Source organism: Furipterus horrens, unplaced genomic scaffold (assembly GCF_987537825.1).
Source record: "Furipterus horrens unplaced genomic scaffold, mFurHor1.1.pri manual_scaffold_11, whole genome shotgun sequence".
In the NCBI taxonomy this organism is placed as follows: Eukaryota; Metazoa; Chordata; class Mammalia; order Chiroptera; family Furipteridae; genus Furipterus; species Furipterus horrens.
The window spans coordinates 25,570,658-25,597,100 of NW_028327181.1; the positions used below are offsets into that span (position 1 = coordinate 25,570,658).

A 26,443-nucleotide genomic window follows, 5' to 3' on the forward strand; every position below is an offset into this window, starting at 1 on the left:
TGGGACTTATTCTCCTGTTTAAAAAGTGCTTTGAAAGCATCTTCATTACATAGAACTATTGGGTTGGGATCCAGGAAGCTTCAGTTTGATTTTGAGATAATGTGTGGTTTTAGGAAAAGCACTACACCTTTGGGAAAATGCCAGGACAATTACTAATTTCTTTCCTATTTCAAAAACTGGCGACAAATTAGCTCACACCCATGCTGAACTGAAGTCTCCCAAACAGATGTGTTTTATGGATGGAAGCATCTGTTCCCTAACCCTGTTGAGGTGATCCCATGTCCCCTCTGGTTTGGTTCCTGGGAGACTTTCTCAGAAATACATAATATTCCTGAAAGAATCTTAGCTATCTGGCATTATTGTTGAGGATTAATATTATAATTAATCCTCAACAATAATTTTGTTAGTCCAGAACCAATGGCTATTCTCTTAGCTACCCAAGCTTTCCTCCCTTATGGGTTCTTTAGAACATAAATGACTTCAGATTTGGATGAATTGCTAGAAATAAAAGCTATTGTCTTCTTAATCCCACCCAATATATTTTTTCTTTCTTCTGTACTGTATTTCAAGGGGGCATAGGAGCTGATGTGTTTGCTTTCTAGTCATTTGCTCAAAGATGTGATATTGAGTTCCTTGGGAAATAGCACCCTTCTGAATTCTGTTATTTTCTCAGGTTTAGTATTTACATAGAGCTGCCACCATGTGGCGACAATTTTCATAACAGTAAAAAATAAGAAAGCAAACAAGGCACCAGGTGCTTTTTGAAAAAAAAAAAATGCCAAATTTTCTATCAACGAGCATTTTGAGTTTTTTTTTAGGGCTAGAAGGGTTCAAGTATAACCTATTCCTTTAGAGATATAACATTCAAAATTTACAGGTTTGATTTGGGCTAGATTATAGTTTTACTTATCCCTCTTATTTATAATTTCTTACAGCTTTCTGATGCTTAAATACTTCATTTACTCAACAAGTGAGGTATGTGTGAGGAGATGGGGTTGTAACTGCATTTTTCACGGAGTTAAGCTGAGGTCCATAAAGCACAGGCCAGGTGACTGCTCATGGGCACCGGAGAAACAATGATGAAATCAAACTTTTTGTTTTCCTTCTGAACCCAAGATTTTGTGACCTTTATTTTCAGTGGGAGCCTTTATCTTGGTGGAATTGAAAATTTTTCTTATAAATTCTAGTTTAGCAACATAATAATATCCAGGACTCCCAATTTTTCCTCTTCATTCCTCTGGGAAATAAACCAGCCCTGCCTCAAATGCTTGTAAGGAGAGGAGAGCGTCCTCACCCCTTCTCCCTCCCTGCTCTTTCTGGAGAACTAGGTGGTGCCAATTGCCATGGCAAGAAATAAAACAAAAGGAACAGACCCAGAGAATACGATGAACTCCATCTTGGGCATATTGCATTTCAGTTGCCCTATGGTATATCTCAGTACAGATTTCCATTAGGCCACTAGAAATGCAACATCTGATACGAGGCACCACAGCACGTGTGTTAGAGTTAAAGCCCACAGTACAAATGAGATGACCCAGGTGAGTGTGCAGAGTAATAACAGAGAGCCGAAAATAAAATAAAGCTCTAGAAGGCTAACAAGGGAACCAACGAAAGGGACTGACAAGGGACCAACCAGGAAGTGGTACCACAGGCACTAAAGGAACAGACAAAGGGAGCAGTTCAAACACAGGCTGAAGCACGCCAAAAAGAACTTCAACAAGCTAACATGTCATAAGCACGGACCTTATTTTGTTGGATTGGAACTCCCTGTCTTTGTGCCCTGTTCCTCTGCTCAGCTCAGCTCTGGGGACTGAGTTGTATTCTTTTCTGCATCCCAGCACTCAGTACAGTGCCTCAAACACAGGTGTTTAACGCCTGGCTTACTTAGCTGAACAGAAGATAAATTAATGTGCTGAGAGCAACAACTGGCTGCCTCTTGTATGCCTCCAACCAGCGACAAGGCCCGCAACCCAGGCACGTGCCCTGACCAGGAATCAACCCAGCAACCTTTTGGTTTGCAGGCAGAAGCCTGACCCACTGAGCCACACCAGTCAGGGATCTTGTCACTCACTGGGATCACTGTTGCTGAGGTCATGGGCTGGCATGGCTGCATCCGACAAGGAATCACCCACACTTCCTTTGAGCATATGTTCATGATCTTTCTCTGAGGCTTCCGTTGGCTGCATTTTTAGTAATTTTGTCTGTTTTTCAATAAAGGATTCCATTGCAGACATGGATAGGATCTCCGACTCCTAAAGAAAAGCCAGCAGCACATCACATGAAAAATGTGGAAAGCAGAGGTGCAACCAAAGCACTTCAGGTTTTCCTTGTTTCTTCCCTGCAAATGTATCATGTGCATAGAACCCAACCTACTCTGTGACTTTGGAAAAGTTTTTATTGCTTACGAAGACTGCAAGTAAACAAATGACTGTGTATTCTCACTTGCCACAAACACTCTTGGGCTATCTGTCCTCTTCTAGGAACTGGTTTTCTCTGTCATTCTGTCATATGTTACCCCACACCCATGACCCTTGAGAAACCAACCTACCAACCCAGAACTAACAGTAATTACAAACCACTTGGAGAAAATATTTATAATGAAAATTAGAGATCCAGATGTTAATAAGTTCTTTAAGCAAGGTACCTACGTCCTTTCTGACTTTGGAAAATGTCTCAAGTGCCTGTAACTGCAGGATCAACATCCCAGCTATTAATTCCAAGAGTACTCAAGGAATTTCTCACCACATTGCTTTCCTGGAGACAATAGAGAATCTTCTCGTGTGGTTCAGTCATATTCAGTGCTGGAGCAATTTTACTGGATGGGAACCTCAGTCTGGACCTAGTACAGAAACAAAGAGCAGAAACAGAATGTAATTCATGATCTTGATTCCTATAGGAGGGCTGACAAGTATTAACACCTCAAAACAAACACACGTACACTTGTTTTGGGAGCTTACAGTGGTCAGAACTGCCAGAGCAGAACTGGCCCTGAAATCTTCCAAATGATATATATTCTAGAAATTCTTAATCGTGCAACTCTTGCACTAAACTTTGGCTACAGGGCGTCTGTGAAAGTGCTTTTGCTACTGTAAAAATGTCCTAGTTATATTCCCAGAGGCGAGAAGAGTAGCTAGCACATACTACACATTCATTAAATATTTGCTGCAGATTAGACAGGTGGCACAGGTTTTTGTTGTTGCCATCAGTACCTTTCTGCACATCCACTTTTTCCCTTTGTGTTCCAAGTAAAACCAGGGAAGGGACTGCAAGTCCTAACCTCACCGTACTAAGGAACAGGATTCTCATAAGCACAGGTTTATGGTCACCTTTCAAAGTATGGACCCAGTAAAAAAAGGGTAAGAATTGTGTTATTGCTGGCCCATGGATCATGAACAGAGACAAAGAGGGAAAGTCAGCGAGACACACATGCAAACGTTCTCCACCCCCCACATTCTCACTCTCTCCAAAATGGCCCAGATACAGATATAGTTTCCAGCAAGGGTAAGTGTGGTGGTGACTTTCCCTTCCACATGCTGGCTTTAAGTACCGCCAGAGACATCTGAGACCCTGGTACAGGAGGAGCAGCAATAACCAGTTACTGAAATGGGTCCTGCAGGTGTCTATTCTAATGCTCCCGTTTATTGCTAGTATATGCAACTTCTGAGCCAAGACTTCCAGGAATGATGGCAAATAGACATCGGTTATAGGCCTTAGCTCCCAATAGGAAAGAACGTCTCAACTTTCCAGGAGGGTAGGAAAGGAGAATATCCGCATTCTAGAGTTTTCCTTCTAGTCACAAATCCCTGACCAGTTGGGGCCCTGGGTTCCGATGGCAAGAACACAGTCAGCAGGGCTGCCTACGCAGGACCTCAGGCTTCTTTTGGTTGAGCAGTGAGGAGGAGGCCTGGTTTTGCAGAAAAGCTCGTATGACCCATCTTCTCTCTTCTAGAGCTGGAGAACTGGGGATGGGCTGTGGCTGAGAATCCCCATCAGCCTGAGAACTGGGAAAGGGTCCCTGGGTGACTGAAGCTTCTCACTTGGTAGCCTTCTTGCCTTCTGTCTGGGGCTTGCTTTCTGTCTCAGCCTCACTCAGCTCCTCTGTGGGGCTCTGGGGTTCGGAGCGAGGAAATGCCGTCTTCAAGGTGTCCACGATAGCATTCACCACCATCTGCAGGGGCCAGGGGTATAGCGTCAGACAGAAAACACCAATGAGCAGTTTTCTCAAGGCTCATTATGCAATCAGGATGGGGAGACAGCTACGCCATCTAGGGGTGCGTCATCCGTCAGCATAGTCAGATATCACCTAACAACTTAGTGGCAACTATTCTTCTCTTTCGCTATGGCCATAAAAATCTTTCTCACAGAGTTAAGATAAACAACATCATGGGAAAAGAAACTGAATCAAACAATGGGATAAATAAAAACCTGGGAGTTCTGCAGGCTGGTAAAATATTTTTCATTTTCAATTCCTTTGTATATAAAAGAATGGTTTTTAGTTTCCAAGCTGATACAGTCATCGAGATGTAAATAAACAAAGTAATATAGATGGGAATATATGAAGTACAGAAAGGGTGAAGATTACCAAAATAAGAAATACAGTCTAGAGGCATATGTTCAGAGTAATTCACAGAGCGTAAAGAACTGGCTTTTCCAGTTAATTCAAACAATTTTTCTTCTTTAAGTACTGAAAGAATAACAAGTCACTCAGGTCAAAATTAAGAATTCTGAAGTCAACATAAATTTCTCTACTAAGAGAGACTAAGAAAACAATCTTCAATGAAAAGAAAGAATTATCTCTCTTTCTCAGAATGAGAAAATGGCATATAAACAATTTCTTAAAAAATTGTACCAACGAAACCCTGGAACACTGAAGTAACATTGACATGTCCTCTGGTGCCTCTAATTAATACCACTGGCTCAGAGTGGCACCATCACTTCTTTAACTCATTCCTGTGCTAATCCTCTGAAAGGGCACAGCCGGCACAGTGAGACAGGATGGAATAGTCCAGTAAGAGTACAATAAAGACCAGGGCCTAACAAACCAGGGAAAGAACACAGAGTGCTTAACGTGGCTTAGAAAATGTAACTTGCCCTCTAGGCTCACAAAATTGTAGTTAGTGGGTAAAGTCCTTATCTCTTTTTTTCATTATTGTATTATGAACAGTTAGTACAGTACACAGCTTTAAACAGGCAAGCAGTAAGTAGATGTTCAGAGAATCAAATAATGAACACATGTGCATGGAATTCTGGGGATTTTACCTTGTGCATCCCTCTCTAGTTTTCAGTGAACGTCTCTTAACTCCTACATTGTGAAATTCCACCTCAACATTTTACCCCCTGAAGTCTAGATGAGAAGAGGGAGGAATCTTTTCTTCTAGTAAGTCAGTATTTTTGAACCCTTTAAAACATGACACCTTTTGATAAGCACAAACCTCAGTCTTCTGCCCTGGGGACTGCAAAATCAGTTGGCAGCCACTGCTTGCAGGCTCCAACATGTGACACAAATGTCCTTCTCCTACAACCTTGGAAAGTCCTGAGATATCCTCCTGAAGAAGGTACAAGTCTCTTCACACTCTGTTCTCCAGCAGAGAATCACTACACCCATCTAAATCCAGCTTAGCATCCTACCTTAGCTGTTTCCTTCCTGAGTGACTTTAACTGCCAGAAGAGACCTTCCTATCGCTTCTCGGCCTTTTGGCTAAGATCAAGTGCAGAAGAGACCTTCCTGCCCTCACCTATCTATGGAAGTATAGATATCTCCTCACATCCCTCCACAAGGAGACATGTGCACACTTAATAGTGTCAGGGACATTGTACCCTCATAGTTGCACAATGGAATTCAGCACATTGATGACCCAGCCAACATTTGGGAACAGGTCTTGAAAATTCTAGTCTGTGTTTTACTGACTCCTCTGTGACGCCTCTTGCCATGCTCCCCACCTCCGCCCCACTTATTTTTAAAGCACTGCCCCCACTCTAATGAGAAACTGAGGCTGAGCACAGTGGCCCTGCTGGTACCTTGTCTATTCTGGAGACCATGAACGGTTTCTTGACAAAGGCAATACGAGCATCTGTGTTCAGAGCAAGGAACTCCTGCACTTCCTCACTATTAGCGATTTCAGGAATGGCACAGAGTTGCTGCAAAAGACACAAGAAGGACTTGAAAGAGAAATTTCAGTCCCTTAGATATCTCCACCTTGGCTTGCGTGGCTGGTGGGTAAAATGAGTGCAGAGCCAAAACAGAAGGATGCTGACCTTTAGGAATGATTCCAGGAGGCTCTTACGGGCTTCTACTCTGTCACTATCCATGTTTCCAAATGGGAGATCTGGAAAGAGCTTCTTAGGGCCCTTCACATCTTAAAAAAGAAAATTCATTCACTTAACATTCATTGAGAGCTATTCCATATAAAACACACACATATGTAAAAAACCAGAACTGATGAATATATTTCCCTGAGATCTTTCATTTCAAGAGTTCCAAATACACCCCAGGGATATAATACATTCAACCTACTCCTATTATTGTTAATATAAAGGTATAAGAGGCCATACAATACAACAGTTATGAATGAGGGCCCTGAAATCCAATTGTCCAAGTTCAGATTTAGGCTCTAATTCCTCCTCTAATAATGACCTTCAGCAAGTTGCTTAATCTTTGACTTTTTTCTTTTCTGTAAAGTGGAGATAATAATAGTATTTATCTCATAAGCTCTTATGAGAATTCAATGAGCTAAATATGTGTAACGTGCTTAGAAGAGAACCAGGCCTATATTTTCAAGCTTGGCTCAGTAGTGGCTATTGATATTAAGAAAGAAAATGCATAACTGAAATCCACAATTTATGCCTAAACTTAGTAAAATGTTTATTTGGGTGATCATTAGCTTTTTAAAATAAATAAAGATGCTGCTTATTAGCTTAATTTTAGAGTTAAATTTTATTACATTTTCTTATTGTCCCTATGTCTTACAGTACATCTAAAAAAGCCTGGCTGTTAAAGGAAAGTTGGCAAAGATTTCTGGATAATATTTTAATACCGAAGAGCAATTAATCTATGAATCTGGAGAAGTTACTTGAACTCTACAAGCTACCTCACAGACATAAGTGGAAATGTGAGTTTCTTTCTTAATCTTAAACTAACAGGACCCCAGGACAAAGCATTCAGTGACAAAAGAACCTCAGAAACAATGTGGTCACTGCTGTGCAGCACTAAAACACAAATCACCTGAATGCAAGCTGAGGGTGGGGGAAGTAAAGGACCCTTGACGCTGCATTCTCCCCCTCCACCCCTCCCACAAACCAATAGGCCGCCAGCCTCTCAGGTCATTGTGGCTAGGTGTGAAAAGCAAGCAGGTATTCCTGACTTTTGATGAACTTTCGAAGATCTGATTTCTCCTCCAGACGAGTCTGTAGATTCAGGAACTCGCGGTAGCGGCGATTTACAGTATGGTACGCCAGCTGCTGCAGGTTGCTGCTGTTCTCGCCATCCAGGACCGTCTCATACTGTTGAGTGAATAAATTTGTTCACTACATCAGCTCAATAACCACACAGTCAGAGAAGAGTAGGAGTAAAGGAAGGGATCTGTTCTTATTCTGTTCCCGAACCTACCAGGTCTGATTGCTGTTCTAAGTTGCAATGAGCAACTCAAATTCTAAGGGTGACTGAACTAAGGCATGAGATGCATTTCGCAATATAATGTGACCCAGAAAGTGAAAAATGAGTTTTACTGCTCCCTACCCCTTCAGTGTTAAAGCTCCCTCCTGTAAACACTTTCACTTATAAAAATGGCTACATAACTATTTTTCAAATCCCAAAGACAGAGCATAAAACAGAAGGTACAACACTGATAAAAAGGATACTACCTCCTTCACCCCTGAATTATGGGGTTGGAACCATTTTGCCATTATATTCAACTTGTGATTATGTATATTAGTTGGGGGAAAATAATTCAAAACAGCTGATGAAAAAAATCATTTGTTTGTCTGGAATGCATTAAAGGGACATATGTTTCTGTTTTGCTCAGGGCAGATGAATTATTCTTGGAGCTAAACTAAATATTTTTTTCCTAAGTACATATCATCTGTATATTTAGAAGTCATGCGAAGACTTGATATATTGTAAGGGGTTAAAGTTTGCTGTCTTCCTATATGTGGAAGGGCAGTTTGTGGGAAAAGAGAACCTGTAGTACATGCTTCTCCAGGGCCAACACCCTGAACAGCATGAAAGCTGTAACTCAGTACAGAAGACTTTTTGACTGAGTAGTTAAAACACAATGAAATGCTGTGGAAGAACTACGTATACGCTTGTTCTCATTAGAAGTCAGTTACCACTGTTTGGCTGAGGTATTAGACTGTGGGCAAGTGATGAAAGAAACGATCTGCTTGTTGGTGGGATTTGAGGCTGGTGTTTTAAAAATGTCTAGAGCTAGAGAGAAAGAGAAGTATTCATTATGAGCTGACATGAGCGAAGTAGTCCATCAGACCAGTAAAAGGCCTAGGTAAGGGACAGGTGAAAATCCCGGGCGGGGCTTTTAAACTTGGAGAACCTTGAAATTATAGTGCTTTCTGTGAAATAGTCTACTTCATGAGTGATGCTATCAATACTGATACATTCCCAAACCTGGCTGCACCTTGAAATCATTTGGGCTTCTTTTTAAATATATAGATTCTGATGGGCTCTTACATATTCTGAATGATAATTTCCAAAACTGGGTCCTCAGATCTTTTTATAATACAACTTTCCAAAGACTTGGAGGCAACCTATGCTAAAGGCTGTTCTAGGGAACTGCTGCTCTAACTGAACCAGACATCTGATACTTAAACCCTCTGTATATCACTTCTGTAAAGTAGTTCCCATTTCTGTGTTTAAACATCTCTAGGAATGAGGAACTTACTGTCTTCCAAGGTATGCATAGGTAAATAACCTTCCTTCTAAAACAAAGTACGAAAGATACTAGTATTTTTAAAAAGAAAGAAATTACAAGGGAAGAGGTACAGAAAGAGAATTTCTGGACAAGTCTCTATACATTGGGAACCACTGAAAAATATGACCCTCAGTAGCCTAAAAACCCTGAGATTCTAGGATTGCTTGTGTGGGTATTGGATAGAAGCCTAGTCTATTCTACAAATGAACTTCAGACTCATAGCAAACAAAGAGTAGCCCCTCTCCCTTAGAACCCTAGCTTCACTGATTCCTTTCCAAACCCATTCCAAGCTGAGTGGGTGACCACAGTTCCAATCCTGTTACCTTCACTGTGTAGAGCGTGTATGGGTGGAATCCAGTGCCACTGTGCTCTCGAGCAGTAATGGTGCCAGTGATACGTAGGTTCTGGATGACAACTGGGCCATCTGGACTGCTCAGGGGCTCAAAGCTGAAGGTGGCTGAGCTGAGAGGACCAGTCGGAGAGGAGGAAAGCAGAACCTGTGGCAGACTAGGATCTAGGGAGCTCACACCATTGGTAAGATCTTTCTTTAAACATGAGGGCCGTGGTGGGCAGGCCCGTTCTGGACTTGCCAGCAAAGGTGTAAGAGAAGTGACATCTCCTTGCTCTACCTCCTTGTCTGCTGTGCCAATCTGGATCTCTGGGCAGGAATTCAGCATAGAGACCAGCAGGCCTGTGTCTGTTTCTGTTCCTTCTTCAGCCTCTGCTCCTTCAATTCCTTCAGATCCCTCACCATCCTTTGACTCAAGAGATTGGGAACCCTCTAGGACACACAAGGCATCCTGGATCCTATCAGACAGGAAGTTGCCTGGGGTCATAAGCATGATGGTTTCTTTGCTCAGTTCAGACAATGGAGACTCCAGCTCTGCATCTTCACATAAAAACAGAGGGCCTCGGATATCTGGCTGTAGGAAATGAGACGAATTGCTCCCTACTTTTCTTTCTTCTGGCACTCCACCTAAATCTCCCTCTATAGCTTCATGGCCTTCTTCAACTTCTGGGGAGGAGCGTAACAGTCCCTCTGGCTCAGTACAGTTTAGAAGCACTGGGGCTGCAGCTGGAGAAGGGTGTCTCACTTCTGGCAGACTCTGTACCTCAACAACCAGTGGCAGAGATGTGGGCACCGAGGGCTGTTCCAGGGCACTGGCTGGGCAGAGAGGTTTAACCACTGCTGTATCATTTCTGTCCCTGGAAAAGATGCCCACAAGTACAAGGTGGATCCAGTCAGGATCTGACAGCTTGCTGATGAGCGGTAAGATCACATTGCAAGTAATGAGTTCAACCACTACGTGGCGTCCTGTCTGAGTCTCCAAGTGGGGCTTTGGCACTAGTCCTTGAAGCAGCAAATTCACAATGCTGCGCGTATAGGCAACCTCAGCACCGGAGTTTTGTACGGCAGGATGTGGGGCGGTTGCCCTGCAGTATGCCTCCCAGAGTTGGGAGGGCTCCACTGTACCACTCTGCTCCCCTGCCGTGGCCTCCTTTGCCTGAATATAGCTCTGCAGGTGACAGCCGCAGAGAGTCAGAACCCTTTGGGCAAGAGCATGGCTGTCCACCAGGCCCATCCTTCTCCGCAGCTCCTGGGCTAGTCCTCTCATGGCTGCCTCCATTTCTTCCTCGAAGGCTGGCTCCTGGCTCACTGAGCGATACCAGGATGACACAAAGTCCCGAATAATCAGTTGGATGGTGCGGTTGATCTCCTGTTCCAGCTGCCTCTCTGCTTCGGGGTCTGGGGGGCAGACGACCATTGGGATGAAGCGCTCCAGGTGCAGTCGACCTGAAGCCCCCACAATGGCGTTGGAGCCCAGCCATCCCCCCAGCACCATGAGCAGCGCAGACAGAAGGCAGAGAAGCCACACATTGACCAGAAAGTGGATGACCAAGAGCCAGCCAAGCACGACCCCCACAGCCATCAGCTTCCGGCTACTCAGCAGGTCACCGAGGCCATAGCTGGACACAGTTGGGGTCTCTTGTAACGAGGCCACTGGTTCTGGCTTCATGGTTGAAAGGACCAGGGACTGCCCCAGATGACCGCCCTCTTTCTATTTTACTTTGGAGTTGGGGAGTGGGGCATAACTTTGTCCCAGATACTAGGAAACCTGGGGTGCTATTCGCGGCTCTGGGCCCTCGACGTCCTCCAGGCACCGCGAAGCGACAGGAGCAGCTCCGCTTCCCGCCCCGGCTCCGTGACTCTCATAGCGCCAGGGTCGGAGCCTCTTCGCTGCCTCAGGAGGCCTTAGAGGCTCCCTCCCCGAACACTTACAGCCGCCGAGGGCCGGGCCAGACGGGACGGGTCACACACCGCCAGGGCGGGGCGTCCAGACTGAGCCCGGGCGCGCAGTGGGGTCCACAGCGTCTTCTCCTCCGGCTCCGGGGAGGCTCTCTGCTGGGACGGAGCAGCCAGGGCGGGAGACTGCGCTCCGCAGCCCAGATTCTGTCAGCGGCTGCCAACGACCGCTTCCGGGTCGCGGTCGGCGGGAGCAAGGCATGCTGGGAGAGCGGCCGCGGTGCTGCTTGGCGCCCCCTGGTGTCAAGGAGCCTCCATGACAGCACTATCGCAATTTGGTCTCCTAACCTGCAAGAGTGCCGAGCGCACGGTTGCCAAGAATAAGCAAATTCCCAAAGTGGTAAGGAATCCTCAAAGATCCGGATTCCCAGCTCTGATTATTAAATGACGTCAGCAAACACTTTTTACTGCTTAGGAAAGACTCTCAATCCAGTTTATTTTAATGCCTTGTGCGCATTTTTCCACTGGACTGACACCTTTTAATTTTCACTGGCTTCCTTCAATGCACCTGTTACCCCCAATACAAGCTCTCCGAACTTATTCTCAGGAAGTGCAGAAAACAAGACGTGAAACATTAATAGAGATATAGATTTATTTCTTAAGTTTCACAAACTGTATAGCATAATCTTATTTGTGATTTGTAATTATTTGCTGGTAGCATTACCCAAACAACCAAATATTTCTGGCATCTGCTATACTCAATCACTGTGGAAGGCGGTGTGGAGGAATAAGCAGTCCTTCTCCTCAAGGACCTTACAGCTAGTTGGGGAGACGAGTCCTTGGGTCATTAGTGAATGTCTAATAATGCAAGTCAGCACGGGATACAGTAAAATGCAAAACCTTACAGGTATTCGCAGGAAGGAGAGATCACTGTAGGTTGCAGTGGTTAAGGGGGTCCTAACAGAGAAGGTAGCTTTTGTGTGGAACCTTCAAGGGCGAGAGTTTATTTCTATCCCCTTCATTTCTTCTTCCCCATTCCTTCCCAAGTACATAGGAAAAGAAGGCAGAGATGTATTTTCAGACCATTCTCTAATATATTTGCTTTGGAAGGTGCTCTATGTTTGATTGTTTTTGTTTAGTAAACGTTCCTTCAGTTGTCTACACAGATAAACTACCATTAGAATGATTAAATATCTGACAGTAGCACTGACCATACGTAACAATGTTCGTGCCAGTTTTGTATGAGGCTGGCTCCCTTCCTCATCTTGGTTCCTGGGAGCTCTGTCTGCAGTGTGGCCATTCTTTTTGTTTTGGCACAGGTTGTACATGATTTATATAAAGCTGCTTATGATGGCCCATTTTCAGCATTCTCCATGCTGTTCACAGCCTTTTGTCATTACAACATTAGTTCCCAGATACTTAGAGGAATCTTCAGGCAAACTCCCACCCAAAATTGTGCCAACAAGAAGCATATTTTGGCTTCTTCTCTCATCTCTACTTCTACTGTGGGTAAAGGTTTTCTTTTTGTTTTTTTTTTGTTTTTTTTTTTAAATGCAAAAGAACCATCATTTCGATGTGGGGCATAATTTGTGACTATCTCTTCTAAAGCAAAACATTTGATTTAAGATCAAAGTGTCCACAAAGCAAACTAGGCACATCCTTGAGATCCCAGAATGCTGGTCTCTTCACTGCTTCTCTCCTTCCCACAGAGAAGGAACATGTGAAGTGGGGACTTCCTGTATTTGTCCTCCCAGACCATTCCATTGTTCTCAGGGGTAGTTGGAAGATCACAATGATGCTCTGGAGAAATATCACTGCCACATAAATGAGAACTAAAATAAAGAAGGGGGTAAGGGAGGCACCGACGAAGATTCTGAAGACTTCCCTGTGACAGTTCAGAGGGAAAGTGTACTCTGCAGCATAATCTGGACTGTTCAGAGTAGTAAGAAACTGACTTTGAAAGCAGATGCTGTGCCAACTAACCAGATGGTCTGGAGCCCCAAGGTAGCCAAGAATACCTTCCTGATTCTGAAGTGGATTTGATGAAGACGCAGAGCTCTCAGGTGAACATGCCAGTGCACTTGTCATTTTGACTGGTGTGAGTTTTGCCTAGGGTGCAAGGGGCAAACCCCAGTCTCCAAAAAGACTAATTAGTGGGAGGAGGTGAGAAGCAGGCCTGATGTTTGGTGTGAATGTGGTGGGGGGAGGCTGTTTGTCCACATTGCTCACCATCTCTCTAGGTCCTTCCATTTTTTTTTTCTTACTATTTCTCAAAACATTATAGGCATACTGCTAGAGTGCTAGGGGGTAACAAGACAAATAAAACAGTAATTCATCTCCAGGGATTCTCGGTCTATTTAACGAGGAGAGACACATGAATAAATAACCGTAATTGAACATTATCATGTATCGTGTGACAGTTGCAAAAGATGTATGTACAATAAAATGGGAACACAAAGGAGTGGAGATCAAGTGGGGAATTGGCTGATGCCAATAAAGTCTTCATAGAAAGTTTGCCTTTGAATTGGAAAAAGAAAAAGATGTAATAAAGATTTTTAGGTGAATGTAGGGTAGGTGAAGCAAGGGGAAGAGGAAGGTATAGTCTTTTAGGCAAAGGCAGCAGTGACAAAACGAGCAGGGACAATGAACAAGGGGAACTGCAGTAAGAGGCCATGCTACAGGTGGCTCAGGCCACACCTCGGTTTCTCTCAAAAATGGAACTCATGGTAACTACTAAAGAGAGGGGTACTGATGGGGCAGGTGACTCAAGAAGAATTGATGATCTGGAATTGCGACTGTTAGAATTAGAACAGGGTATTTTCCCAGAAGTGGAATCACTGGGCAGTTCCATTTTTAATTTTCTGAGGTATCTCCATACTGCCGTCCACAGTGGCTGCGCCAGTCTGCATTCCCACCAACAATGCACGAGGATTCCCTTTTCTCCACATTCTTGCTAATACTTGTTGTTTGTTGCTTTATTGATGACAGCCATTCTGACAGGTGTAATATGTCATTGTCATTGTAATTTGCATTTCTTTGATTAGTGACACTGAGCATCTTTTCATATGTCTGTTGCCCATCCTTGTGTCCTCTTTAGAGAAGTGTCTGTTCAGGTCCTTTACCCATTTTTTAATTGGATTTTTTGTTTTTTTTTGGTGTTGAGGAATATAGCTAAAGAAACCTGAAACACTAATTCAAAGGAATAGATGTACCCCTATTTTATTGCAGCATTATTTATTACAGCCAAGATTTAGAAGCAGTCCAAGTGTTCATCAGTAGATGAATGGATAAAAAAGCTGTGATTTATTTATACAATGGAATACTACTCGGCCATAAAAAAGAAGAGCATCTTACCCTTCGTGACTGCATAGATGGACCTGGAGAGTATTACGCTAAATGAAAAAAGCCAGTCAGAGAAAGACAAGTACCATATGATTTCACTTATATGTGGAATCTAATGAACAAAATAAGCTAACAAACAAAATAGAAACAGATTCATAGATACAGAGAACAGACTGACAGCTGTGAAAGGGAAGGTGGGTTATGGGGCTGAGTGGAAAAGGTGAAGGGATTAAGAAAAAAAATTCATAGACATAGACAATAGTATGGTGATTACCAGAAGGAAAGGGGGTAGAAGATGATTTTAAATGATGATGGAAGGAGATCTGACTTGGGGTGCTGAACACACAATACAATTATAGGATTGTACACTTGACACCTATATAAATTTTATTAACTAATATCACCCCAATAAATTAAAGAAAGAAAGAAAGAAAGAAAGAAAGAAAGAAAGAAAGAAAGAAAGAAAGAAAGAAAGAACGGTGCAGTTTTCTGGTGGAAAAAAATAATTAGAATAGGGAACTAATGAAGGTTGGGTAAAAGACAAAAGAGGGACTAAGGGCATAGCTGAGATTAAACATCATGAATCTGTGGTGGCACCAATAAATACTGAGTTGTTTTCTCCAGTAACATTTAGTATTTTCAGTATAGGAGAGGAGAAACAGGAGGTTGTTCTTTTGTAACACTTGAGACATCAGAGCAGATGAAACGAAAGAATAAGTAAGACATTGACATTCTGAGAATAGAGCTGTTAAAATTTAAAATCACAGTGTCTTGGTGTCTAGGAAAATAAATGAAGCCAGAAGAGCGTGTGAGAGTAGGTTCAGGTGTGCTGGGAGAATGAGTGAGCCAGAAGAACAAAGTTTGTGTTTATGGCCTGGTCTGTTGGAACCTGTGTTAGTTTCCTATCGCTACTCTAGCCAAATTACCACAAACTTACTGGCTTGCAACAACGTAAGTGTACTTTCTTACAGTTCTGGAAGTCAGAAGTCTACAATGGGTGGGAGGCTGTAAGGCTGAGTCTGCTCTTTGGCCCTTTCTGGCTACCTGCATTGCCTTGCTCATGGTCCACATTGCATCAGTCTGCACTTCCGTCGTCAGAGCTCCTTTCACTCTGACTCTCCCGCCTTCCTCCCTCTTATAAGGACCTTGTGATTACATGGAGCCCACCCAGATAATGCAGGGTAGTCTTCTCATCTCCAGAGTCTTAACTTAATCCCATCTTCAACATCTCTTTTGCATGTAAGGGAGTAATGTTACAGAAACAGGGGAGTCCAAAAATCCCCGGTGTTTGCGGCTGGGGGATGGGGAGAAGGAAGCAGCTTTCAGAATGCCTCCACACGCCTGAGGCTGATGGCTGGTGTCTTTCATTATGCAAAATTGCTTGGATGCTTCCAAGGCCTCAGGTGGATGGGGGGAGTCTTGAACCAGCGGACGATATGGAAAGCACACAGAGCCTACGTTGGGTTCTGTGAATGGTCAGAACTGTTGGCAACACCCATGCGTCAGAGGACGAAGTCAGGGATATATAGGCAGCTGCGAACACTTTAGGGGTGGCGCGCTCTGGGGCTGTCTCCCTTGCTGGCGAGTGTTCGCAGGGGTGCTCTGGAGAAGGAGAGGAGATCCACGTGGTTTACAGAAAGAAGACAGTTTGCAAGGAGGCTGAGAATCCCGGCCGTTTTGTATTGAGAGCTGGAGGGCACCACAGCACAGAAAGGACCTCCCCAATCAGATTGAATGATTGGCAGCCGCTGGTAAAGCTGAACTGTGCTTGGGAAGTAGGGAAATGGTGTTTCTGACCTTCCTAAAACTGGCTAGGTTTTGTAGGGGGGGAGGCAAGGATATGTGTAGCTGTTAAATAAACAATTTTCTTTTCACTCAACTAAAGTATTGAGAGTTATAATTCTTGCGGCGGGCAATCGGACCCCTAACTAAAGAGCCCGTGGGTTTGTTTTCAGTTGGAGCAGCCCAGAGGTTCTGTAACAGTAAGTCATAGGATCTGGGGACCAGGATGTGAACATCTTTGGGGAGGGGCATGTTATGGTGCATTCTCGAGAATGGAGAGTTTGAGACAATTTGAATTTGAAATTGGTGTTTATTTTAGCTGGCCAGCGACTGTCTACCCGTCCACAAGCCGGACTTAGGTGAACAGCCCCAACCCTGGGGACTGGGGGGCTTATAAAGCATTTCAGGTACATTCCTGTTCCTGCAGGTGCAGGAACTTGGACAAAAATACAGCTTGTATAAACAAAATTTTCTACTATTCCGCAGATCATTGCTCAAAGGAACAGGTCACTGCCCAAAGGAATAACAGTTAGGTAAGTTTCTTGTACTGCTTGGTCGGAGCATGCAACCGCGGGGGTCTGGTTTCCAGGACCCAAGTCCAGCTAATTACCCTACTGACTGGACATCTGAAAAATACCCTCTGACAGGGCACTTTTTTGCCTTACTATAAAACCTAAGTATTTAGACATGAAAACATTTTTTGATACTTAAAGCTTGGTGAAATCATGTAATGATTTCATGAAGTAGGGTATGGATAACTTGTTAGGGATGAAGAAACGTTGAATCTATTTTTGAGAAGGATTAACTACATGAGGCTGGAAATCACTGGTGCTAGGGTAGAGAGAAGGACTGTGGTCTTGGTATGAAAGTTCTCAATAAATGAGAAGAATGACTGGAGGTTTGTCAATGATGTAATGTGAAGAGTAGAGTATGTTAATAGGAGGAGGAAGTTTGGCCTAAATTGGAAAATGAGTCATCTGAAAGAAGCCATGAAGATTAAGGATGTTGCCAGGAATATCTCAACACTCTTCCTTGGATGCAGCGTCAGAGAGGAAATAGCCTCTAGAGGGCAGCAGGCAGTACAGCATCTTAAGGAGTAATTGCATGTCCTTTATTCATTCAGTCATTCATTCTCATTTCCATCCATCCATTCATCCAACAGGCATTAAGCTAGATATTGGGAATTCAAAGATGGGTTTTATGTGGTTGCTGTTTTTGAAGGATTTTCAGTCTAGGAAACAATGTAAAAGGATGATTAAAGTTAAGAGACTACATATGTAGATGTAGATGCAGATTTATAATGAAGACCTGGCTCATGCTAGTGAAACTGAGAAGTCCCATGATCTGCCATGGCAAGCGGGACACCTAGGAAAGCTGATGGTGTAATTTAATCTGAGTCTGAAGATCTGAGAACCAGGGAGGTCAATGGTGTAAATCCCAATCCAAGAGCTGGCAAACCCAAGTTGAGATGTCCAAGCTCAGTCAGTTAAGCAAGGAACAAAGGGGTGAATTCCTCCTTTCTCCCTCCACCTTTGTTCTATTCAGGCCCTCAGTGAATTGGGTGATGCTCACCCACATTTGGGGAAGCAATCTGCTATACTCAGATGTTAATCTCTTCGCTAAACACCCTCACAGACACATGCAGAAATAATGTTTAATCTAGGCACCCTGTAGCCAATTAAATTTACACATAAACTTACCCATCCCAAGGCCCTATTTCTAAATGCAGGCACATTCTGAGGTGTACTGGGGTCAGGATTTCAACATATGAATTTTTTTGGGGGTGGGGGGGTACAATTCAGTCCATAACAGGTCTTTTCTGTGTGGGTTATCTGAATGGTCACATTTTGATAATCAGGATGCTGAAAAAGAGGATAACAGTTTTAACAGTTCTCAAAATTTGTTTTCATGGTATATAAAAATGGAAATAACACTGAACTACTAGTTAAAGAGATTTAGACTTAAATTCCACATCTGGCTATGCAGAATACCAAGTGCTCTAATAGATTCTCCCACTGAAGAACAACTACATCCTTATTAGAAAACACTTTTTTGATGAGCTAATGGGCTCATAAGAGGATAAGGAATAGGTGATGAGTTTAAGGTACTATCCTTTCCCACTCTGCAAACAAAACAGAAACCAGAGATTAGGAGAAAATTAATTACCGGGAATATATATTTTAAAAAAAATTACTTAGACTGCAGCATAAAAAGCAAAGGGATAGACTATGTGAAAAAGATACTAAGAGAAATGGTGGATAAAATAAAAACTTTAAATCTATATCTTATCTCAGTAAATGCAGAAAAAAGCATTTAATAATATTCAATATCTACTCATGATTTCAAAATAAAAATAAAGCAAACAAACCTCATAACAAACTATGATAGAGGACGTTTCCTTAACTTACAATGTCATTAGGATTGGAAAACATAGAAGCTTTTCCCCATGCAATTATTTTCTTATATTTAAATATTTTAAAAACTCGTTCCAGGTATAATTGACATAAAGTAAATGGTATATACCTAAAGTGCACAAGTCGATAAGTTTTACATATGCATACACCTCTGAAAACCACAACTACAGTAATGATAACTAACATATTCATCATCTTCAAAAGTTTTCTGCTGTACTCTCAGCATTGCCCTACCCCACCTCCAAAAAAACAGCAACAACAAAACTAAACAATCCAAAAAACAAAAACAAAAAACACGTGATTTTCTTTTTTTCACTTTAGATTGGCTTGCATTTTCCAGAGTTTTGTACAAATGAAATCATAGACATGTGACTGCTTCTCTTATTAAGCGTAATTATTTCAAGGTCAATCTATATTGTTGTGTTGATCAATCGTTTATTCTTTTTTTAATAGCTGACTGGTATTCAATTATATAGATATATGATAATGGGTTTATTCACTCACCTGTTGATGGACATTGCGTTGTTTTATGTTTATGACTATTACAAATGGGGCTGGAGTAGACTATTGTGTATAAGTCTTTGTATGTAGATATCCTGTCATTTCTCTTGGGAAAATATCTATAGGGGCCTGCCAAAGGCTCCAGACATCATGCTTATCTGTCACTGATATGTCCAGCACCACTGATCTGATGGATCATATGGCCCATGCAGCAGAGCAGCCCCAGCCTGAACCTGTTGTAGAGACTTCTCTTATTCTGGTCCCACTAAAAAATAACAGCTCTTTGGGTTACTTTGTAAATGGGCTAGAGTAATAGACCCAAGTAAGAATTATGTTACCTCCACAATCCAAAGGGGTCCACTAGACATTATGCCTAGGATATACAGGGATATCTAGACATAGACTACACCACTGAACTTCTAGAAACTTCACTGAAGTGAAAGGCATCTGAATTTTTGTTGTATTTATTTTCCATAATTTGATACGCAAATATCTTACCAGGAAGTTTAGAATAATTGCCAGTTCCAGTTTACTAGCTCATCAATGTCATTAATGTAATGGAATAGTGTGATGTCTTGTGGAAGGAAAAGGCAATCAAGTTTCTAGGGACTAAATTATGACACAAAGCTGGAACATTGATGTACTTCTAAATTAGGACAGGCAAGGCATATTGACAGTTAGAAGTAAATGGCTTCTGGTGTCTTTGTTAACATATCAAGAAAAAGACATTTTCCAGATCAATAGCTGCATACCAGGTATGAGAGATGTGATAATTTGTTGAAACATGAAATCACATCTGGAACAGCAGGTGTAATTGGAGTCACCACTGATTAAGTTTGTAGTAATCTACTGTCAGTCTCCAAGATCCATCTGTTACCTGCACAGGCCAAATAGGGGAGTTGAATGGGGATGTGGTGGGAACCACTACCCCTGCATCCTTCAACTTCTTGATGAGGGTACCAAGCTCTGAAATTCACCCAGGAATGTGGTAGTGCTTTTGGTTTACTATTTTTCTAGTTAGAGGTACTTTTAGTGCCTTCCACTTGGTCTTTCCTAGCTCTACAGTTTTGGAAAGCAATGTGGGGATTCTGCCAGTTACTCAGCACAGTCAAACCTCCATTCTCAAACATCTTCCATCTTGAACAATTCCGTTCTCAACCAAGTTGTTCATGGAAAAATTGTCTCGGTTGCTGAACAGAATTTTGGCTCTCAACCTGACAACCCTTTCATGCTGATACCTGTATGATAAGTCCGCATCTGATTTGGTTTTGAGCAGAGTGCTTCTCGAACAGACTTCTGGAACAAATTAAATTAGTGAACCAAGGTTCCACTGTATGCCTATTCCAATTATGCATCTGGAACTGTGGACATTACCACAGAATGGGTTTGGTGACTCATTGCACCCATTGTGAGATGGACTTTAACTGAAACCTCATTGATCTTCCACCTTCATAAGCCCTTAGGATGACTGGTGGGCTACAGTGAAATTTGAGGCTCCTGTAATTAGTGACAGAGCCAAGGCTAAATAAACCCCCAAAGTCAGATTATTTTTCTTGTCCCTAGTTTACAATCGCCCTGGTGAAACTTGTTCAAAGTCTGAAAATTGATTGAAGGGGTATGACTTTCTGTTTTGGTGATTCAACTTACGATCACTCAGCTTAGAATCCTTTCACTTAATTTAGTATATTGTCTATCTATTTCTTTTTTATGTTTCAATTTTAAAGGAGTCAATGCATATTAACTGACCAAATTACAAAAGTAACCATGGGAGATACCTTAGCTCATCCTTCTAATAAGCTGTTGACCTGGTCTTCCCAGTTACCAGCATCTCCACCTACCACAAAATAAATGATATTTTTCTTCATTCTACCTTGTGGAGAAGATAATTTCAAGGGCTGCAGGAAGTTGTTTGCTTCTTTGATGTGTTTTCCAGCTGTGCAGAGCTCATGAATCAGATCCTGCATGTAGATGATGCCATACTTACCCAGGGATCAAGCAATTAATGTATTATCTGTCAGGGCAATTTGCTTGTTGTTGATTTTGCCATAACTACACTTGTAGATCAGTTCACTTACTGACTTCAGGTTTGGGTACCCCCTATGCAATATATGGGTTCACAACCCTCAGCATGTTAATTGAAGTCTTGTTGAGCTTAACAAAGGAGCCATTGAAGTTCTAGCGAAGGCAGTACCTTTTGGACCTTTGGGCTTACACCGTTGATAGATAATTGATGAATGCCAATTTGGGTTCCACAGGTACATAAAAGTATCCAGCTTTTCTTGCCATCCTAGCCATTTGAATCTAAGTTCTGTACATCTGCCTATATTTCCAGAGATAGTGCTTGGCTTTCTCATAGATATGCTTTCTCCTCGCCTTTCAAAGCATCTTTTGGGAAAACTGCTTTCTCAGGTGCTTGATCTTCAGCTCTGCGAAATTCCTTCACTTTTTCTTAAGGGTTTCTGGCTAGCAGGAACCTCCTTCTTCTCTTCTGCACCCTCCATGGTTCCAGCTGGAAAAGAGCCATCTAGTTCTCTTTCTAGGGACAATAATCAACTGGCCAATGATATAGGTCTCTGCGAGTCATATTATTTTGAATACTGCTTTGACCCTGCTGTTTGTTAAGGTGACCATACTCACTTTGTCTTTGACTCCCTGCTACCCTGGGATCAAATGACTTCCATTGCATTTAAGTTTTTTAGTTCAGAGGCAGCAGATACCACTGTTCTGGCCTAAAGAGCAGACTGACCACAGATGAGCATGCTGGGGCTTCCCTCACAATTTATTTCTCCTAGCTGTGGTGATAAGTGTGACACTTGGTCCTTCTCACAGAGCCTGGTCAGGTCTTCCTTGATAAATTACCTGTAACATTCTAGTCTTCCTAAGTCTTTGGATACCTTTCTCTGCAGTATACCAAGGTAATTCTGGCATTTCATTTTCACTTAGTGTTTGCCAACTTTTGGCCCATGTTCCAGCCAAGCAACCAACCAAATTGTAGAGCTCTTTCTAACCATTGGAATTCAGAATTTCTATACATGGAATTCAGAATCTCTGCTTAATGGACCCATATCAGGAAATACGAGCAGATCCAACTTTATGTTCCTTCCACCATTTTTTCACACCCTTAATATATATTCTCATACATTCTCCCCAGATTTCTTTCTGTATAAAGTTAAGGAAAATCATGCAGTTCTTTTGGAGTATAGTATGCTCCTTAAGGTGTTATAATTTGTATCTCACCCTTTAGGGCCTGTGGTACTTGAATCTTGCTATCTGTCCGAAAGCAGAGAAGTCATGTGGGCATAGGCCCTGAGGAGAATCATCAGTCTTGCAAGGCAGCTATCTCAGGAAAGGCCATTGCAGCTACCTCAAGCAAAGCAGATTAAGTTTTTCAGGCAGGTGTGGAAGGGACGCTTCTACTGGCAAAGAAGACCCAACAGAATTTGATGGTTCAACACTCCCAGCGTCATCAGGATCTGTTCCTGTGTCCCCACCCCAAATTTCAGGATCCTGTTCCTTTCCAGACAATGCCTTCAGCTTAACAGAATATGTCATATTCTGAGGTTGAAAATTCAATTTGCTTTGTAACTTAGCTACTTGTATGATGCGGCTCAGAGACAGTTTCAGTTATTTTATGCTGGGCTTGAGCTGCTAACTTTTTTTCTGAACTTATCCTCTTCTTTTCCTGCTTTCATCAGTGCTCTTAGGAGCAACCAGTCAATCTCACCACATTTGTTAGTTTAACAAAATAATTATAAATACACGGTCACCCAGAACCTTGCCTTTTATAAGAATTTGATTAGGACTATCCAATAATAATATTTTATCTATTGCTATTGCATATGATGCCACAGACTATCAATGCTTTCTTTACTAATGGAAGTAGAGTCACTAATACCCTTAAATATAGCCAGATTAGAGAACCAATTTTAGAAACCCCCAGACTGATTCGGAAAATATATCCTTAAGATTCTGTTCCTCTCTCTATGTAGATACTTGTATATCATACATATATATATAATTTAAGTAATAAATAGTTATAAATAATATATTTATAAATATATGCTAACTAAATAACATCTCTCTCTCTCTCTATCTACCTATCTATCTATTTAATTCATCAAGAGATTTATTTTAAGGAATTTTCTGATGCAATTGTAGGGGCTGGCATGTTCAAAATATGTAGGGCGAGCCTCAGGCAGGAGTTGATGCTGCAGTCTTTAGGCAGAATTTCTAATCTAGAAAATCTCAGTTTTTGCTCTGAAGGTCTTCCAATTGATTGGATAAGATCAAACCACATTTTCAAGGGCAATCTCTTTATTTAAAATGAAGTCCATTGATTGTAGATATTAGCCAGAGCTATCAAATACCTTCACAGTAACACCTAGATAGGTGTTTGATTAAATAAGTGGGTGTTATAGCCTAGTTAAGTAGAACATAAAACTAACATTCACATCATGAAATCATTTTTTACACCTTTTGAGATAATCATATGGTAAATTTCATCAACTAATCTAATCTAACCTTGAATTCTTGGGACAAGCCCCATTTGATTGCAAAATATTATTCATTTTTACAGTATTAGATATGATTGGCTAAAATTATGTTAAGAACTTTTGCATCTATATTTTTGAGAAATATATGCATATATATATAGTCCTAGTTCTCTTTTCTTATAATGTTTTAGGTTCAAGTATTGGAGAAATGGTGGTCTTAAAGCATGAGTTGAGGAGTCCTTTATTTTCCAATTTCTGCCATTATTCTTTTTTTAATGTCCTACCACAAATTTGGGTAACAAGATTCCTTTCAAGCTGTGTTCCAGCTTTCTTTTGATTAGTGTTAGAATTGTATGTAGTTTTCATGCATTTTGTACTTCTAACACATTGTGTTCTGTTTAAAGTGGGCTTCTCGTAGGTAGCTTACAGTTATTTCTTGCTTTTATATCCATGTGGAAGTTTAGATCATCTCTATATAATATGACTACTTACATGGCTGGGGTTTAATTTTGCTATTTGATTTTCATTTGCCCCATCATTTTTTTTTTTCTGTTTTTTCTTCTTTCCTTTGCATTAATTGAACATTTTAATGATAACACCTTTTTTTCTTTGTTGCCTCATTTGCTATAATTTTTTCCTTTCATTTAAGGTTTATAGTATACATTTTTATGTAAATCAATCTACTTCAGGTAATGTTATATCACTTTATATATAGTTTAAGAATATGACAAAAGTAGACTTCCATTTTTCTACTTCTGACCATTGTGGTATTGTTACCATACATTTAATTTCAACATATTTTGTAAATTCAAAACTACATCTTATTATTTTTGCTTTAAAAAGTGAACTACCTTTTAAAGAGTTTATATCATACAAAGGGGGAGGGGGCAAACCAGATTTATTTATAAAAATTGTGTATTTGTTCTTACATGTTTAAACTTAAGTCACTTTCAAAGTACTCTCCATCTGATGCAATCTACCTATTGAGATGTTCTTTCCACTTTTCAAACAGTTTTTGAACTTGTACATTTTGTTGCCTTTTAGTGCTTCTGACATTTTTTTTCCACCTCTTCCACATCGGCAAAATGTTTCTAGAGCAAAAGCAGGTGAATAGGGAGGGTGGAGCATGGGGGTCATGTCATTTTTGGTCAAAAACTTCTAAACACTCAGTGTATTGTGGGCAGATGCATTCATAAATCACCTATCATGAAAGGGCAAGTGTGTTGAGAGTCTTCAAAAAAAATTCACTGAAGCTGAGCGCAGCCTCTCACAACAATGCCAACCGGTACACTGATACAGGTGGGTTCCTAGAACACTCATCTAGTGGGGGAAGCTTGTACTACAAAGAGCCCTCCTTTCAGAAGACAATTCCATTTTTGGGGGGGTCCCCCCTTGTATGTAATTACCATATCTGGTGCTCTTCATTTCTTTGTGTTAATTTATATTTCCTTCTGATATAACTTTCTCTTTGCCAGAAGGACTTTCTTAATATTTTTTTTGTGATGTCATTCTGCTGGTTTAAAAATCTTTCACATTTTTTAATGCCTGGAAAAGTCTTTTTTTCACCTTTGACACATATATTATCTGGGTATGGAATTCAAGGTTGCTGACAGTCCCCCTCCCCTCCCCTTCAGTACTTTAAAGATACTGCTTCACTTTCTTTTGGCTTCCATTATTGCTGATGAGAAATCTGCTATCATTTTTATCTTTGTTCCTCTGTATGAAATATGTCTTGTGTTTTTTGTTGCTTTGAAAATGTCTCTTAAGCTCTGGTTGTAAGTAATTTGAGTATGATGGGCCCACTTGTAGTTTCTTCATGTTTCTACTGCTTGGGGTTTATTGAGGTTCTTGAATCAGTGGATTTATAGTTTTCATTAGTTTTGGAAAATTTTTGGCTATTATTTTCAACTATATTTCTGCCCCTCATTCAGATAGCTCACTGATGCTGTGCTCATTTTTCTTTCTTTTTCCTATTCATGTTTGTGTTGGGTAGTTTCTATTGCTATATCTTCAAATTCACTAATATTTTGCAATATTTAATATAATGTTAATCCCATCAATGGTATTTCCTTTTCTGTATTTTTTCTTTTTATTTAATCAAAAGTATATATATATTTATATTCAGTATTATTTTATATTAGGTGTACAGAATAGTGGTTAGACAATCATTTGCTTTACAAGGTGTTCCCTCGATATTTTCAGTACCTACTTGGCACCATACATAATTATTACTTTATATCCCTGTGACTATTCTGTAAATACTGTCAACTGTTGGTTGTTGGTGCCAGTCCAAATGCCAACAGGAATCCCCAGTTTGAGGTGTGATGAAGAAGGAAACTTTATTTAGTGCCAACAGCTCACCAGTAATATAGCATGGCTGTGAAGACAGCCCAGCCGTGGAACCGCTCCACGGTGCTACAGTGCGGCTGTGCACAGCAGTGAGGTTCTCCGGGGGCAGGGCCCCTCTTTAGGCAGCAGCTCCATGCTACTCCACTTTGCTCTGCTCAGTGCCAGTTGGCTCCACTCTGCGCCTGCAAGATTTCTTCAGTGTTTCAGCTCCAGCTGTAGAAACGCAGTCTTCAGTCTTCGGTGTGCTGCCTGAGCCAGAGAGGAGCTGGCTTGTATAGACTGAGGTCCCCACCCCTGGTCCCTCACTGTCAGAACAGAGCTGCTCTGATCGGTCAGAGCCATGCAGCTCCAATTAAATGGGGAAACTGTCAGTCCTATTGGTTGAAATAGGACTCC

At 41.5% G+C, this 26,443-nt stretch overlaps 1 protein-coding gene and 1 pseudogene across 6 annotated transcripts in view; both read right to left on the bottom strand.

The window, feature by feature from the left end:
- SNX19 (sorting nexin 19) overlaps nt 1-11,396 on the bottom strand; it is a 46,446-nt gene extending 35,050 nt beyond the window's left edge. For 4 of the 6 annotated variants that reach the window (XM_090290641.1, XM_090290643.1, XM_090290642.1 and 1 more), the window contains exons 1-7: nt 9,245-11,396; nt 7,362-7,500; nt 6,256-6,356; nt 6,019-6,138; nt 4,038-4,168; nt 2,743-2,839; nt 2,072-2,252 (exon numbers count right to left, since the gene is read on the bottom strand). In XM_090290641.1, the coding sequence (XP_090146767.1) occupies nt 2,072-2,252; nt 2,743-2,839; nt 4,038-4,168; nt 6,019-6,138; nt 6,256-6,356; nt 7,362-7,500; nt 9,245-10,939 (2,464 nt within the window). In that variant the 5' untranslated portion in view covers nt 10,940-11,396. The remainder of the gene's footprint in view (nt 1-2,071; nt 2,253-2,742; nt 2,840-4,037; nt 4,169-6,018; nt 6,139-6,255; nt 6,357-7,361; nt 7,501-9,244) is intronic. The other 2 variants (XM_090290644.1, XM_090290645.1) reach the window with 1 other exon arrangement.
- Nucleotides 11,397-20,986: 9,590 nt separating this feature from the next.
- On the bottom strand, nt 20,987-21,706 carry LOC149997285 (large ribosomal subunit protein uL30 pseudogene; annotated as a pseudogene).
- Nucleotides 21,707-26,443: the final 4,737 nt, after the last annotated feature.